This window comes from Sorex araneus, chromosome 3 (genome assembly GCF_027595985.1).
Source record: "Sorex araneus isolate mSorAra2 chromosome 3, mSorAra2.pri, whole genome shotgun sequence".
Lineage (NCBI taxonomy): Eukaryota > Metazoa > Chordata > Mammalia > Eulipotyphla > Soricidae > Sorex > Sorex araneus.
Genome location: NC_073304.1, coordinates 160,725,682 through 160,742,084, shown reverse-complemented (window position 1 = coordinate 160,742,084; position 16,403 = coordinate 160,725,682). Strand labels below are relative to the sequence as shown.

Genomic DNA, 16,403 nt, shown 5'->3' with positions numbered 1-16,403 from the left:
GTGGTTGCATCCTCCGGCCCCAGAACTCTTCATCTCCCACACCTGAAATCTAGCACCCTCCCCTGCTCCCCATCAGCCCCCATCCCAGCCACTATTGCAAACACACTGCTTTCTGTTCCTCTGGCTTCCATCGCCCTGTTTCTTTAAGTAGAGTCAGATGGAAAATAGCCTTTGTGTTTCTGTGACTTATTCTGTCTGCTATTTCTACAGCATTACATTACACGGATGTGTGGATAGCATTCAACCGATCTGAGCATTTTTGTCACCACCAACATTTTTGGCATGCTGATCTTTCCATACTGAAGTTTGTTGTTGTTGTTGTTGTTTTCTATAGTATAAATTCCCACTATGACATAGCAGGGTCAACAAGAAGTTCTTAAAATTGTTTGTCTTTTTGGGGTGGGGGAGTGGTACACCCAATGGACTCAAGGTTGCTCCTAGCAGTGCTCAGGGGACCATGCAGTGCAGGGAACTGATCTGAGGACTCCAGCATGCAAAGACATGCTATCACCCCAGCCCAGCAGCCTCTATTTTTGTTTGTTTGTTTTGCTTTTTGGGTCACACCCAGCAATGCTCAGGAGTTCTTCCTGGCTCTGTGTTCAGGAATTACTCCTGGAGGTGCTTGGGGGACCCTATGGGATGCTGGGAATAGAACCCAGGTCAGCCTCGTCAAAGGCAAACTCCCTACCCGCTGTGCTATCACTCTGGCCCCCTCTTTTTAAGGTCACTATGTTTCCAGGCCCCTTTTGCAAAACTCTGTGGAGTTTATACTCCATCATCCTTGGTTAGGAATATTCCTTTCCCTCGTGCTCTCGGCCCCAGGCACCCCACTTCTTAGGTGTTGTTGCTCTGAGCATGAACAGCCGTGCCCTACTTCCAGACTGCAGCTCCCAAGCATCCTTCCAGGAATGCACTGGCCATGTGGATTTTCTCCTGCATGATTCACCTTATCACACGTCTTACTCCTCAAATATTTCTCTCTGGTTGAAGTAGAGGGGCTCTGACTCTGTGCATATTACAGAGAAACTTATTTATTTTTTTGGTTTGGGGGCCACATTCATTGGTGCTCCTGGCTCGGTGCTCAGAGAGCATCCCCAGGGGCTTCCATTGTCAACGCATGTACTCCACCCCTTAGTGTCATCTCCTGGGCCCCAGCAAGGTCAACCTTTTATTGATTGTATATATTGAAATTTTTCTTCCAGTCTATAATTTGTCTTATAATTTGTGTATATATATATAATTTGTATATATCTTTTATTCTTCCAAAATGTAAACATTTTATGTCTACCTTCTTTTCTCTATGGCTTCTGGATTTTCTGTTTTGCTTAGAAAAAGTTCTTCCAACCTTTCACAGTATAAATATTCTCCCATTATTTTCCCTCCTGAAGTGCTTTTAAATATTTAAATTGTTTTAAATCTTGTTTAAAATTGTTTTAAATATTTTCTAAATGTTTTCTAATGAAATTGTTTAAATATAGAAAAATATGTTTAAGTTGCCTTAACTGTTTAAATCTAAATACATTTAAATCTTTTTGTCTATTTTAAATTTAGTTTTAATAACTAAATTTATTAAAATTAATTTAATTTTAACTAATTAAAATTAATTAGAGTGAGTTAGAGGACTTAAACTCGCTTTGTTTTTAAAAACATAGAGTGAGTTGTAGGGATACAATTTATGAAACAAATGATCTATTCTCCCATTGGCTTGAAATACCACCTTATTATATATCTTATAAACCATTTCTACTGGGGTTTATTTCTGGAATGGTTCAATTTCTGGGTCAGGGAGCTATTTCTCTTACCTTTTAAACTTCATACAATTAGATTTATAGTTAGTTTTCTTAAGGTCATCCCTTTTGCTTTTTCTTTCTAGTTTTTGGGCAACACCTGGTGGTGCTGAGGCCTTACTCCTGGTGGTGCTCAGGGGGACCACATGTGGCCGCAGGGATTGAACTGGGGTCAGCTTCGTGCAAGGCAAGCTCCTGAACCCTGTACTATCTTTCTGACCCAGGCCATTCTCACCTAATACTGCCTTGCTGATGTTTTCGTCACGCCATAGTACAAATGCTTTCCAGCTGTCAGTCTGTGGATGTTTAGTAACTTGGAGTCAGGGTAAGGTCGGAGAAGCACCTCACCAGGAGGATTTCCTCCCAGGCGCCCGGACAGAGGCTAAGGAGAGTGGAGAAGCACCTACTGTGAGCGCAGCCCTCATGCTGGAGCTGCGAGACGAGATGCCCCTGTATGTAGAGACTGATCCTTTCTGGTTCCCACTCCCCTCCCTGCAGACCACCCTCTGCTCACAATTCTGGAATGCTAACCTTGGCCCCCGACCCTGAGCGCCTCCATTTCTGCTTTTCCAACTTCCCTTTGCAGCTGTCCTGCTAGGAGCCGTGAGAGAAAGGCTGCAGGCTGCAGGAATAAGGGACACTTATTCCTGTTGGTGCCTGTGTGTTCGTGTGGTCACCCCAACGTCTCTCCACCCCCTAGCAGCTGGCACAGCTTAACTGTAAACAGCAGCCGGGCCTGGTTTGCAGTTTCCCCAACATTTCTTCCTCCCTGCCACAAAGCCCGCGCTGCCAAGGGAGGGTGTCTTTTCTTGGAACATCTGGGCACAGCAAAGCCTTGGTGGCTCTGCAGGTTCGAACCTCCTTAAAAGTCCCCAGGCTCTGGCTCCCCCGTCAGGGTCTGAGTTAGTGACTCCAGTATTGCCCTGGGAGGGAGTGGCCCAGAACATCTTTAACTTTGTACCTACCAATCCTTTAAACGCTCTGATTGATTGATTCTGGGAACTTTGGGGGCACGCCTGGTGGTGGTCAGAGGCTATTCCTCACTCTCTGCTCATGAGTGACCCCTGGTGGTGCTCAGGGCCCACATGTGGTACTGGGGAATTGAACCAGGCTGGGCCAGATGCTAGCAAGCACCTTTCCTCCAGCCCCCCTTTAAAAAAAACATATTTTGTTTTGGGGCACACCTCGAACTACTTTGCAGCTACTCTTGGATCTGTGCTCCGGGGTCACTGTCAGCAGTGCTCGAGGTGCAGGCAGGGACCATACCTGGTGCCAGGGATCCAACCCAGACCCCGTCTGCAAAGCACACAACTCAGCCTGCTTAGTTCTCTCTGGTACCACATATTTTCTTATGCAAATTTTCTTATGTCATTGTTCTTAGTTGGCAATGCCTGGCAGTGCTGGGGAGGGTTAAGCACAGCTGGGGATAAAACCTGAGGGCTCCCACATGCCAGACCCAGGCTCTGCCACTCAGCCACTTTTCCACTTATCAGTTCTTGATGTTCAATTCTCTTTTTTTCAGGGAACCAGCAGAGAAAAAGGGTTTGGCGGTGCTCATGGGCTTCCTCTGGCTCTGTGCTGAGAGATCATTTTTGGTGTTGCTCGGGGCTCATGCCTTGATGCTGGGACAACTGGGGTTGGCTGTATGCAAGGCACCTGTCTCATCCCTCGGCCATCTCTCTGGCCCCTAAATTCTCCTTTCTTCTCACTAGCATGGAACCCCAACTGAAACACTTAATGAGGAACTGACGTTCGCAGGGGCTTGAGGGCTGCTGGGCAGACAGCTCCCCTCCCTCCTGTGATTTCCACACGTCTCTCTTCCGGAAGCTCTGCAGAGACAGAAGGCAGCCAGGTGGGCACGAAGTGTCGACCAGGCCTTCAAGTGGGATAGAGGTTCCTTGGTCCCTGGCTCCTCCCTTAGCCCAAGAGCCTGGCCCACTCAGGCCACATTCTCCAAACAGGCCCTGGCCTTGGCCCGAGTCCTGGCAGCCCCACTGTCCTTCTGGTCACCAAAGCCCATTGCTGGTACAGGAACCTTTCCCTGGCCTCTGGCGGCTTAGAGCTTTCATAGGGGGAACAACATCAGCCATTCCAGAATATTCCTCTCAGCCAAAGAGTAGGATGCGCACCTGAATAAACCCTGTCTCATGGCTCAGGCTCTCTTCTAGTTAGTAGTAATAGTAGCAACACCAGGACTTACAGAAACAGCAGGCCAGGACTCCTACCAAGGCCAGAGTATTTGCTCCTTTATTTTAAAAATCAAATTTAACTATTTTTAGGTGTCCCAAATGGTGCCTAGGGGGCTCTACCTGGCAAGTCTCAGCCAGCTGGGTCAGTGGTTCAACGGAAAGGCCTGACGATGCCGGAACCCACCAGCCCCTGTCCCTCCTCGCCCTGCCCCCACCTTCCCAGCAGTGCTTGGGGGCTCAGGTCTATGGGGTACGGGGGAGCGAACTGTGTCATCTATTAGCACCTATTTTATTACTTTTAGTGATTTGGGGGTCACAGCTGGCAATACTTGGGGTTATTCCTGGCACAGTGCTGAAGGGCTCCTCCTGGCAGAGGACCATGTGGGATCAGGGGCAAAGTTGGGGCTCCTGCACGGAAGCACACATTCCCTTCCAGCCAGCTGCCTGCCTGTGCGACCCTTTGTCTTCCAGGCTTTGAGACTTCGGAGCCACCCACGCTAGAGGAGCCTCTGATTTCGAGTTCCTCATCGAAGCTTTGAGGAGTCTGTGACAGCAGTGGCATCCCTGCTGTGCAGCTCACCCAGCCTCCCAGGGACCTGGGGACCGCTGACTCAGCCAGTGCTGTGACCCGCAGCCGGATGGACCCCTGGGTCCATGCTCCAAGCCCAAGGAAATCTCTTCCTCACCTCCTCCAAAGGCACCTCCTTTCCTCCCTCTCACCACCCCGCTCCGCCCCCAGCAGGAGCACCCGCAGCTTTCCAAGGAGGTGGGGTTCAGAGATTGCGGGATCAAGTAGGGGGCAACAGACTTGACCTCTGCTCAGCATCTGGATCCCCCCAAGAGTGGGCAGAACTTTGTCTAGTTTGCTTCTGCAGAAGCAGTTGGGTGTCAACCAGACAGCCCCCATTTCATCCCCCGAGGTCTTCGGGTGCATGGGTGGCGGTTTGAATTGGAGAATGTGAGCAGAACCCCCAAACGCTCATTGCACTCACCAACAAGGGGCAGATGAGAGGTCGGCCGGGTGCTGCGACCCACAGTTGGATGAACCCTTGAGTCCATGCTTCCTCGAGTGCTCCCTGCTTTGTTCTCTCCCTGGTGCTGTCAGACCAGGCCCACTAAGCCAGATCTTGGGACACCCCTGAGAGTGTCACAGATGGATGTTCCGTCCCATTTTAAACACCAGGAGCAGAGAAACGGGGGGAAGGGGTGCTCAAGGTGGGCAGTGGGGTGCTGAAAGTCTAACGGTGATAAAGCAGTGGAAGGTGGGTTTTGACCCAGCTGAGCGGCCATGGAACCCGGCCCCTCCCTGTGGCCCCCAAACAGCGGCCTCCCCAGCCTCGGCCTCCCTGCCTCCCCTCCTCCTTTGGGCTCTCTCTGGCTGTGCACCGCCCCCTCCAGCCTCACTCATTTCCTCCCTGGTCTCCAAGGAGCAGTTTACAAAGTGACTAAGCGGTGGCCCAGCTGTCCCCTCAGCCCCTCTTGTTCTCTCCCCCTCCTCTCTGAGCTGAAGGCGGTGGGAACCCATTTCCTCTCCTGACCTGGGCCTTCTCCTGCCGGGGTCCCCAGGGTGATGGTTGGTGTCCACACGGCACACATGGAAAAGCCATTTATTACCCCGGAGGCGCCCCTTCCTCCGCTCTGGCCAGCTGTCCCTGCTGTCCCTGTCCATCCATGCTCTGCTCCTCCAAATGTCTGCCTGGGCATGATACCCAGGGCGCAGAATGATTGGCTGATGGGAATGGGGGGTCAGGCCTGAAAGAGGGGGTCTGCAGGTGTAGGCTGTGAGTGGGAGACAGAAAGGCACAGGTGACAAAGGCCATCTGGCCCCAAGTTTAACAGGTGTCACCCTCTGGCATGCTGCTGTCCAGGGGACAGAGGCTCTGGAAAGGCAGGAGACCTGGTGCTCGTGGCATCACATCACTACCCAGTCAGAAGACATGGGGACCTCCAGGGAGTAGCCACTGCTCCCAGATTCCTGAGTTATGCTGAGTCTCCTGGCCACCAGGGGTACAGGCCTGACACTTAGCTTTGCTGGGGGCCTCGTGGTGCCAGGGCTTGAACTTGGTGTGTGCCCAGCCCTAGGTGCCCTGCCACGGCTTCAGAGCTGCCGATCAGTCTCTAGCCCCCATCTCCCCACTTCCCTGCCTTTGACACCCCCTTTGCCCTCCCAGACCGCCCTGCGAGCAGCTCTCCTATTGGTGCGCCACACTGCGCTGAGGGCCCTGGCTATGGTTTGCACTTGGCCCGGGGGGCTTCTGAGAGCCCAGCTGTGGTGGGAGGGACCCCTGGGAAATGGCCCCATCACCCTTGGCAGCGTCGCCTGGAGCCAGGAGGCTACTGGGCTCCCCAACAGCAGGGGGTTATCCTGGGCTGCCCGCCTGCAAGCAAGGCTGTGCCCTGTGACAGGGAGGGGAGTCTAGGGGCCCCCAGAGCTGAGGCCTGTGGCCTGCAGATGCTGAGGTGCCCAGACCCTGCCTTCCAGCTTCCAGTCACAGTGCAAGTCCTTCTCCCTTGGTACTGGGAGCCCGTGACCCCCCTCATTCACCCCTCTCAGCTTTCAGGGTCAGCACTACTACCCGCTACTCTCGGGCTCTCAGAAAGCGCCTGTTCTCTCTGTCTGTGTATCTCTGTCTTTCCCCCTGTCTGTCTGTCTGTCTGTCTGTCTGTCTGTCTGTCTGTCTGTCTGTCTCTCTCTCTCTCTCTCTCTCTCTCTCTCTCTCTCTCTCTCCCTCTCTCTCTCTCTCTTTCTCTCTTTCAAGCATACACCCACCAACCAAGACCAAGTTCCATCACTGGACTGTCTCCACCCCAAAGCCCAACTAAATCTTTCTCCTCTAAATCAAATTCTGGGATTGTTTGCTCGGCGCCTGTGCCCATCATATCCTGGGTATGTGGCCAGCTCTGGGGATCCTTGGTGAGGGACAGAGGAATGAATGGGGGCGGCTCCAGGGAGGATTTGGGTGCTCAAAGTCAGACATACAGGTGGGGGCGAGGGGGCAGTGCCCAAGCCTGCCTCCTCCCCCAGGGCCCTGCTGAGAGACATTCTCTCCAGGGAAACCCTGCAGGGTATCTTCGGGGAAGCAGCCAGCCCCCACCGCACTGAGCTGACTCAGTGGGCAGCAGCAGCCGCTGGGCAGCGAAGGAACCTTGCTGGTCATCCACCTCCTGCCGGCCCAGGGCCCAGGGCCCAGGAAGATCTGTCTGGCCGAGAGTTTGTGTGTGACTGGGTGAATGCGGACCTTATGGAATGAGGATAAGGGGCTCAGGTCTTCAGCAAGGGGTGGCGGGAGTGGGGCTTTGCTGGACCGCAGGGGATGGTCCTGCCCAATCACAGTCCATGGGAGGTCATGGGTCTGAGCCCCACCTAAGCACTGTTGGGCTTGACCCCCACAACAATAAAAACCAAGGTTTTGGGTTTCTTTGATTGGGCGATACACTCAGTGGTGCTCAGGGCTCTGCACTCAGAGATCACTCCTGGAGGGACTCAGGGTACCAGGAATCAAACTCAAATTAGCTGAGTACAAGGCAAACACCCTACCTGCTGTACTCGAGCCCTGTAAACTAAAAATTTTATGATTTTTTTAATTTTGGGGGGTTGTTTGGGAAACATCTGGCAATGCCCAGGGGCTACTCCTGGCTCTGCACTCAGGAATGGCTCCTGGCAGTGCTCAGGGATGCTGCGGATCAAATTGGTCGCCTGCACACAAGGCAAACACCCTAGCTACTGTATCCTCACTCTGGCCCCCGCAACTGTGTGTGTGTGTGTGTTTTTTTAATATAAAGAAACTAAGGCCTCTATCGTCCCCAGAGATTCATGTTTTATTTTTAACTCCATGAAGTGAGGGACTTTGGTCTAGGTCTGTGCATCCCATTAAAATATTACATCAACTACACATATGATCTAAAACTTTCTAGCAGTCACACAAAAATGTCAAAAGAGACAAATGAAGCATTTTATTTGCCTCGACAGATCTATGACATTATTGTTTCAGCAGGTAAGGAAACATGCACGAGCCTATCTTTGTCACCATGTGGTCCCTGCCACTCAGTGTGTGGACATGTTGCAGTCACAGTGTAGGACTGGCACCTGGATGTCTGGCTTCGAGCACCCAAATCCTCCCTGGAGCCGCCCCCATTCGTTCCTCTGTCCCTCACCAAGGATCTCCAGAGCTGGCCACATGCCCAGGATATTATGGGCACAGGCACTCTGTCTCAAGTGCTCTGTGCTCACACACAGCTGGTGGGGCGGGACACAGCCCATTTAGAGAATGGGGGGATCCCCACTGTCTGCTCGCCTGCAACTCACTTTGCAGGACACAGGCTGCTGCTACTCTGGATCCAAATTCCCATGTCAGAGGTCAGAGGTCAGAGGTCAGAGGTCTCTGTCTCTCTCACTGCCTCCATTTGCCTATGCTCTGGAGTCTCTCTCTGGCCCTATTTCTTGCCAAGGAAAATGAATTCACTATTGAAAGAAGGAACGTGAGAGGAACAGAGGAGGTCTCACAGAATGATTTACATCTTGGTCTCGGAGGCTCTGCGCCAAGCCCCAAATACAGCCCCACCTCCCTGGGCCTCAGTATGGGGCCGGAAATTCCATTAGCAAGACTCAGGGACACCTGAGCATCGTCCATAAATACTGAGCACCTGCCCCGGGCCTGGGGCCGGCCCCAGGGGGGCTGGGGGTGGTCAGGGAGGAGGAGGCCCTAGGTCAGGTGCTGGGAGGGAGCTGGCTGAGGTCCAAGTGGGCCAGGCGCACCCCCCTGGTCCCCACTGTGGGGGCTGAGAAGGGGAGGGTGGGCGGGAGAGACAAGTGGGGCAACACTGGGAGTCAGCCAGCAAAGGGAGCCTGGAATAGGTGGCCCCGAGCCCAAGGGACGCTTCAGTGCCAGCCCCTGGCCTCCCTTTCCATGGCCTCTGTAGGGAGCCAGCTCCCCACTCACGCCCCATCTTCAGCCCGGCCCTTATCCCTTCCCACCCATAACCCAGGCCCCTCCCGACCTCCAGCCCGCCTGTGTCCTCCCCATTCCCAGCCTAGTCCTTTGTGTCCCTCCCCACCCCCATCCCAGCCCTGTGTCCCTCCCCACCCCCATCCCAGGCCCCTGTGTTCTTCCCCACCCCCATCCCAGCCCTGTGTCCCTCCCCACCCCCATCCCAGCCCTGTGTTCCTCCCCACCCCCATCCCAGCCCTGTGTCCCTCCCCACCCCCATCCCAGGCCCCTGTGTCCCTCCTCACCCCCATTCCAGCCCTGTGTCCCTCCCCACCCCCATCCCAGCCCTGTGTCCCTCCCCACCCCCATCCCAGCCCTGTGTCCCTCCCCATCCCCATCCTAGCCCCCGTGTCCCTCCCCACCCCCATCCCAGGCCCCTGTGTCCCTCCTCACCCCCATTCCAGCCCTGTGTCCCTCCCCACCCCCATCCCAGCCCTGTGTCCCTCCCCACCCCCATCCCAGCCCTGTGTCCCTCCCCACCCCCATCCTAGCCCCCGTGTCCCTCCCCACCCCCATCCCAGGCCCCTGTGTTCCTCCCTACCCCCAGCCCAAACTCTGTGTCCCGCTGCAGCCATGGCCCTTTACTGAGATCCCTGGGGGTCCCCCACTGAGCAGCCTCAGAACCAGGCCGGCCTATGAGCTGGGGTGGGCTGCAGGAGCGTGAATGTGACACCTGCTCCAGCTCTGGCCCCAGACCGCTCCTCCTGGGTCTGTAGACAGCCTGGACATTCCATCCAGAGCAGCAAGGCCCAGAAACCCCAGGTGAGCCAGCCCAGCCTTGCTCACCCTCCCACCCGCTCGCCCCGGACACCCCACATCCAGTGTTCGGCGGCCCATGGTGTGCGGGCACCTCCCCTCTCCCCGGGGAATCCCGCTCCTCCCAATGTCGCCATCCATGGCCTGACCTAAGGGAGGTGCCAGAGGCAGGCGCAGCCGGCCACTAACTTGGCTGCCAACATCCACCCCCAGGGAGAAAAGTCACCACTTTGGAGGTTCGGGGAGGCCCCGAGGCGCAGGCAGGTAAGTATGACTTTACCCTGAGGGAGGCGGAGGAGGGGATCAGTACCATTAAGGGCTTGTCGCTCGGTCTCTTTTTCTTTGAGAACCATTTGGCATCTCGCCTTGCCAGAGCATGTTTCCTTTGTAGGTGCTGAGGCCCCCACTGTGACCCCAGACTCAGGTCTGGCCCAGGACTCCCTGGAGCTCCAGTAAACGCCACCATTCTAGAGATGGCGCTATAAGCCCAGAGATGGAGTATGGAGGGGCTGTCGGGGGGGGGGGGGGCGACAACCGAGAGATCGAGGCCACCAGCTCCCCCTGCCCCTGGAACACTTGGGGTGCACAGCTGGCGCCTGGAAGGGACTCGTTATGGGGCAGCCCAGCCTGGCCTCGCCCAGCTAGTGAGAAGCAGAGCGGGAGGACGTGGAGGACAGACACTGGGCGGAGCGTGGCCAAGGGAGGTCCCTGGGTCCCCGAAGTGTCTGCCAAGCCCTGGAGCCAAGCGTCCTGCCAAGCCCCGAGTCCTGGCGAGCCCTGGGACCCAGCACCCTTAAACAAAGCAGACCCGTTGCTATGGCTGTAAAGGTCCTCTCAGTAGTGACTCCTCCCCGTCCCGGGGAAGAAGCTCAGGCCACCGCAAGCACTCCCCCACACTCCCTTCCCCCCTGAGGAGGCAGCCAGCTCCAGGACAGCAGGGCACCACAGGCAGCCTCCGGCCACCAGGCCCAGGGTGGGGTGACAGGCGCTGGCTGACAGGGGCCCGGAGCCGTTTCAGAGCCCGATGCCAGTGGCCAGCATGACTCACCAGCTCCCAGAGCGTGTCTGAAATCTGGGTAAAGCACAGACGGGCGCTTGCTGAGCAGATGAGGCATTGGGACACAGCACGGCTGCCACAGGGGACCCGGAGCAGAAGGGACAGCAGGAGGGCCAAGGACAAGCCTGCCAGGAAGAGGGAAGTGTCTGGCAGGGACGCCCAAGAGGGCAAAGGCACAGACAGGAGGCGTCTGGTTCTCTGAGTTTTTGCCGTCCCTAAAAGAGGGGCTCAGGTGTGCTGACAGGGCTCAGGTCTTCAGGAAAGCTGACTTGAATAGGGGGAACGAAATAGGGAAAGGTTCTGTTCAGCGTCAGACAGACCCAGCAGCGTCCTGGGGCAGACACAGCAGCCGCTAGAACTCCAGGAACACCCTCAAGTTCACAAAGTTACTCTGGTCTGTGATAAAAATAACCCACGGTGGGGCTTGGGGTCGGGTCAGGTCCCCACTCTCCTCCCAGGCTTCTCTCCCACCTGCCCCTCTTCCTTCCAGCCAAACACTGTGCCCTGCTCAGGGGTCTGCCTGCCCACAGGGACCCCTGGCTCAGGAATCTCCCCCAGCAAGCTCTTACCCAGGAGCCTCTGCCCCAGGCCTGCGTCTCTGCAGGCAGAACTGGAGAGATCAACCCTCTCTAGGGTTCCAGGGGGTAGGGATCCAGGGGAGTGACCAGGGGTGCAAGGTCCCCATGCATTTTCTAAGTTCGACACACCCCCACCACGTGCCTAGCTAGAGTAACAGAAACAGGCAGATCTGACCATTGCCCCACTAACTCCACGAGCCACGCCAGTGCAAGCAGCATTTTCTTTTAATATAAAACCATATCACATAAAACCCATCAAAGCTACATCCTTTAAAGTATGTACAATTCCAAAATGTAAAATGACAGCTTTCAGGAGCATGAAACATACTGTTCAGGAAGATAATACAGAACATGCTTTGAAAGAGAGCAGACCTGGGCGAACCCCAAGGAGGAGGCGAAGTTCTGGACAGCCCAGTGGGTGTCTCAGGGGACTGACCACACACAGACCCCAACATGATTTTAGAAGAAGCCGAAAGGGGTTGAAACAGGCCCGTGTGTGTGTGCACTGGCACCAGGACGAGGGAAAAGAGAGTCTCAAGAGTTTTAGAAGGAGAAGAAATACATGCGCCTGCAAGCTCCAGGACAAGGAAGCTGCTGAAAGGGCCCATGTTCGGGCAGAGGTGCAGGGAAGGGTGTGGGGGAGGCAGGTGAGTCGGGGAGTTCAGGCCCAGAGCTCTGAAGTCGGTGCCTCCCGGGAACTGAGCCGTGTCAGGGGAGGACGGGAGCCCTGGCTTGGGGCCACTGGTACGAACCACAGAACTTTTGGAGAACAGTGTGGAGAGACAGAAGGAGCTCCGACTCTGGCTCCAGATGGACGGGGTTTGGGAGTCAGGCTCTGCGCTCGCCCCGGGTCTTGTGGATTCTAACACCCGCTTTGGGTTAACGAGAGCACAGTACCCCGCACAGTGCCTGGGACACAGCTGCTTGGCACAGGTGTTAGTGCCATCTCTACCCCATGGTGAGGCTTGGCGGGCATCCAGGGGAGGTGATGGCAGGCAGGGCTGCTTCCGGTGACTGTGCAGGACATGAGAAGTTCAGGACGACTCGCACCCCATCAGGGAGAACTTTAACATAAAGGCTATTATATATATATAATATATATATTTATATTTATATATCTCAATATATAAAGGCATTTTTATAAATAAAATACAATAAGAGGGATAACACTTAAAACAGCGTCACTATAAAAATATAAATAAAGCTGTCCACAGTGAGAATGCCCGCGAGGTAAAGTCACCTTCTCTTCCTAGTGGACAATTCTTATTTTCAAACTCAATTTTTTTTTTTTCTTAAGCAGTTTCTGACCTAAGGCTTAAGCAATTCCACCTCTGCTTCCTGAATGGAGGTGAATGCCTACGCAGACGCCCCCATTCCCTCCGTGGCCCTTGGAGGGGGTGGGGGGGCAGCTTGGCCATCACAGGACCGGCAAACCCGGAGTAGCAGGTCCTCATGTTCTGGTCGCACTAAGGCCTTGTCCTCAGCAAGTCACAAAGGCGACGGGCGCAGCTGGCCCCCTCCAGAGCCAACAGCATCTAAACGACCCGAAGACTGAATCCAGACTTGGACAGGCATGAACATCTGGAAGGTGGAACACGGCTCTGTAGCACCCCTGACGCCTGGCTGCCAAACTGTATTCACTACTTTTTACTCAAAGTAATTCGTGCCTTGAGGCCCTGCTGGAAGTGACCGTTTCACTAACAGTTCTATTTATAAAATATAGGCAGAGGCATTTAGGGGGAAAGTTGATTAACGGAGCATTCTAGTCTATTTCACTGCAATTTCTCGGAAACTTGAATTTTTTTCTTTTTTTTTTTTTTTCACTTAAGCTGGAAGAGCTTTGACTCTACATAAAGAGAATCATTTTCTGTTTTCTTTCCCCACAGGGGCACACAATCCAAAAGAGAACAGTGACCCATTAAAGCTTGACTCAAGCTCTTAAACACACAGTGTCATGTTTTTTTTTTTTTAAAGATGTGGAGAAAAAGTGGCTTCCCACGGCAGCATAAACGTTCTTGTCCCTCGTGGCAGCAGAAACTGTGATTCATGAATGGGCTTGCCACAGCCAACGGTACCTGTTCATAGTGACAACGTCCTGAAAACAACTGGTCGCTGCCACCCCTACCCCTCTCCCTACAGGTGGAGCCCTTTCTGAGAGACACTCACATCTTCCAGGGTCTACCCTGGCTGGAAGTGAGCAAAGTGACAAAGTGTGGCCCCAAGAGCAGGACCCTCCACAATGGAGAGAAATCATCTGCTGAGACGGGCCTCTTGGAAAAGAGCCCACTGCAACCACGCCATGAGCGAATGCAAGTTTAAAGTCACAGAGTCCGAGACGTGCTCTTCTCTCGGGCCTTGGGCCCTTTCTGTGCACTGGATAACCTCAGCCATGTCCGAGATGCTGCCTGGGATGAGTGCCTATGAAATGGAACACAGCTCATCCTCACGGGCCGACAGGCCAGTCACCGCTCACCAAATCCCTAAGACCTGCTGCGAGAAACAGCAGGTTACAACCAGGGCTGATTTGGACCGCAACTCTCAGAAAGTCTGGTAAGGCCATTGAGAGGCAGTTTTCCAGCTGGCAACCAGAACGGCCCCGGCAATCAGCCCCTGCTTGGCTGAATCAGCTCAAGGGCTGACTCCTGGCAGAGGAAGGCTGACTGTCAGGAGGTTCCTGGAACCCAAGGGAAGATCCCTGCCCCTCCCCTCTTCTGGATGGTGGGAATTACACAAGACTGGACTGTTTTCCACAGAGGGAAAGAAGAAACAGGGAGGGAAAATCTTTAGGCATAAATAATATAAATGGGCACATGTCGTAGGATACATTCAAATGACATCACTACTGAAAAAAATAAATAAATAACGGTTCTCTCAGATTTGAACAGTTGTCCTTCACACAGTCCACCCCCAGGTCTGTTCTGGGCAGTGACTGGCTTGAAATGGGACCTGGATAGCTGTCTGCATATGCTCAGGTTTCTTGGGGTTGCTGAAGGACCCCCGAAGGGCTTCCCAGAGGAGCATCCGGAGACCATGCCTTTTCCGTACAGTCCTTTGAGACGTGGGGCAAAATAAGATGATTCCAACTTAGCATTTTATTCTCTGTTTCCAAATGCACACAGCTGTCTCCTGAAAAACACAAAGGTTTCGGGAAGCACAATGAAATGACCAAAATTGATTTTCACTAAGTGATCTAACCCGTTTTGTTTTTTTTTTAAACTTTGAGCAATACATAAATCTAAAAATGTAAAAGCAGAGCCAGATTATGTCCTGGAAGTGAGGGAAACAGCAGATTAAGTGGTTTAAGATAAAACTGAATGTGGATGAACAGTTACACAAGTAGATGTGTTAAAGCAAACTCCTTAATGCCCCTAAATGGTCACCTGAAAGACAAAACACAGTTCCAGAATCCACTCGAATTTGAAAAAGAATCCCATGATCACAAAAACACTTTCTTCCAGCAAGTCTACTGTTCTGGTACAAAGGAAATCAAAGTCTATTTGGTGGCCAGAGAGATAGCACAAGGGCTAAGGCACTTTTTTTTTTGGACTGTCCTAAGTTGTTTATTGCATATGGCTGACCCTAGTTCAATTCCTGGCACTGCACCCAGTCCCCTGCACACCATCACAGCTGGATGCGGCCCCAAATAAACAAAAGCCTATTTGGATTTGTTTCTGGAATGTAATGTAGTCTATGATAAAGGAGGACATGAATAACAGACTGTCAAAGAATCCTTTAGTCAACTCGATTTTGGAAGTACGCAACCCTCCCCATGCCCACTTTCTTCAGACATATGTGAGCTGATGACAGAGAACGAAAACATCTTTCCTGAGATAGTTCTTAGCTAACTGAACACTACTGAGATACTTAAATTTAAAGAGGTGGGGCCAGGTAGATAGCTCAAGTAGGAGAACAAAGCCTGGAAGAGTGAGGCCTTGAGTGTGATCCCAGGCCACAGGGCTGAGAATTGTCCAAGACATCCCAGGTGCACCTGATCCCCCCTCCCGCTGTGCCCCCACTGCACTGCTGGATGTGGCCTCTACATAAAAATACTCACAGATGCCCAAAAGGTCAGAGGCAAGTTGGACAGCTAAGAGATGAATTCAAGCCTCATGGTAAACACAAGACAAAAGTCTAGAGCACTTAGGATAAAAATTAAGATATTGACTCACCAGGGAAAACAACCAAAGGAAAAGACTGATAACAAAGCAATGAGAAATCAGGACTGAATTCAGAGGCCCAGAATGCCTTTCCTACCTGTGCTGCACTCTGCTGTATCTTCTGAGCTGTCAGGGCTGATCTCGTGTCTACTGTACTGACAGCAAGTTTGCTGAGCGGGTGTTGGTGCCATGTCATCCCTGACCTGCTCCTCAGGGGCTTGGCCACAGTTGGGGACTGTGGAGGCCAGACATCCAGGCATCTTCAAATGACCGAGTGGTTTCATTTCCATTCCTTCCTGAGGACAAGGGGCAGCCACTGGGAGCACAGGAAGGGGGCTGGCGCTGAAAGTGCTACTCGCTTTGGTGAAACACCTGCAAGATGGAAACGGAATGTGTATAAAGGGACTGACAATTCTCTCTCTCTCTCTCTCTCTCTCTCTCTCTCTCTCTCTCTCTCTCTCTCTCTCTCACACACACACACACACACACACACACACACAGAAAGCTCATTTAGTATTTTAAAGACATTTGCTGTTCTTAAATATTTTTAAATGACCAAGTGATTTGCTATGGTTTGAAATACTGAGATCTCAAACTCCCAAACAAAAAAGAAAGGTAAGAATATAATACCTGTTCTGAACATAACTGGTTCCACAGGATGTGAAAACAAATTACTTAATGATAGTGCTTTCATTCATGTTTCTAAAACAATCAGATAATCTCAGAAATGACATCTGTATATTTTTAACGCTAAGAGACTCAGATCTACAGCTAATGAAATAGAAACAGAACAAAGACTCTTACAAGGCGCCATTTACAGTGGATAGAGTACAAGGAATTTTCAATTCCATTAGAGACTTTTTGAAAAATCTTCTGGTCTCACTTTCTGGT

At 52.8% G+C, this 16,403-nt stretch overlaps 1 protein-coding gene across 1 annotated transcript in view; it reads right to left on the bottom strand.

Moving 5' to 3' along the window:
* Positions 1-11,568: 11,568 nt before the first annotated feature.
* The window catches only part of CDON (cell adhesion associated, oncogene regulated), a 94,797-nt gene continuing 89,962 nt past the window's right edge, over positions 11,569-16,403 (bottom strand). The window contains exons 19-20 of the mRNA XM_055133731.1: positions 15,610-15,884; positions 11,569-14,481 (exon numbers count right to left, since the gene is read on the bottom strand). Coding sequence (XP_054989706.1) covers positions 14,324-14,481; positions 15,610-15,884 — 433 coding nt within the window. The 3' untranslated portion in view covers positions 11,569-14,323. The remainder of the gene's footprint in view (positions 14,482-15,609; positions 15,885-16,403) is intronic.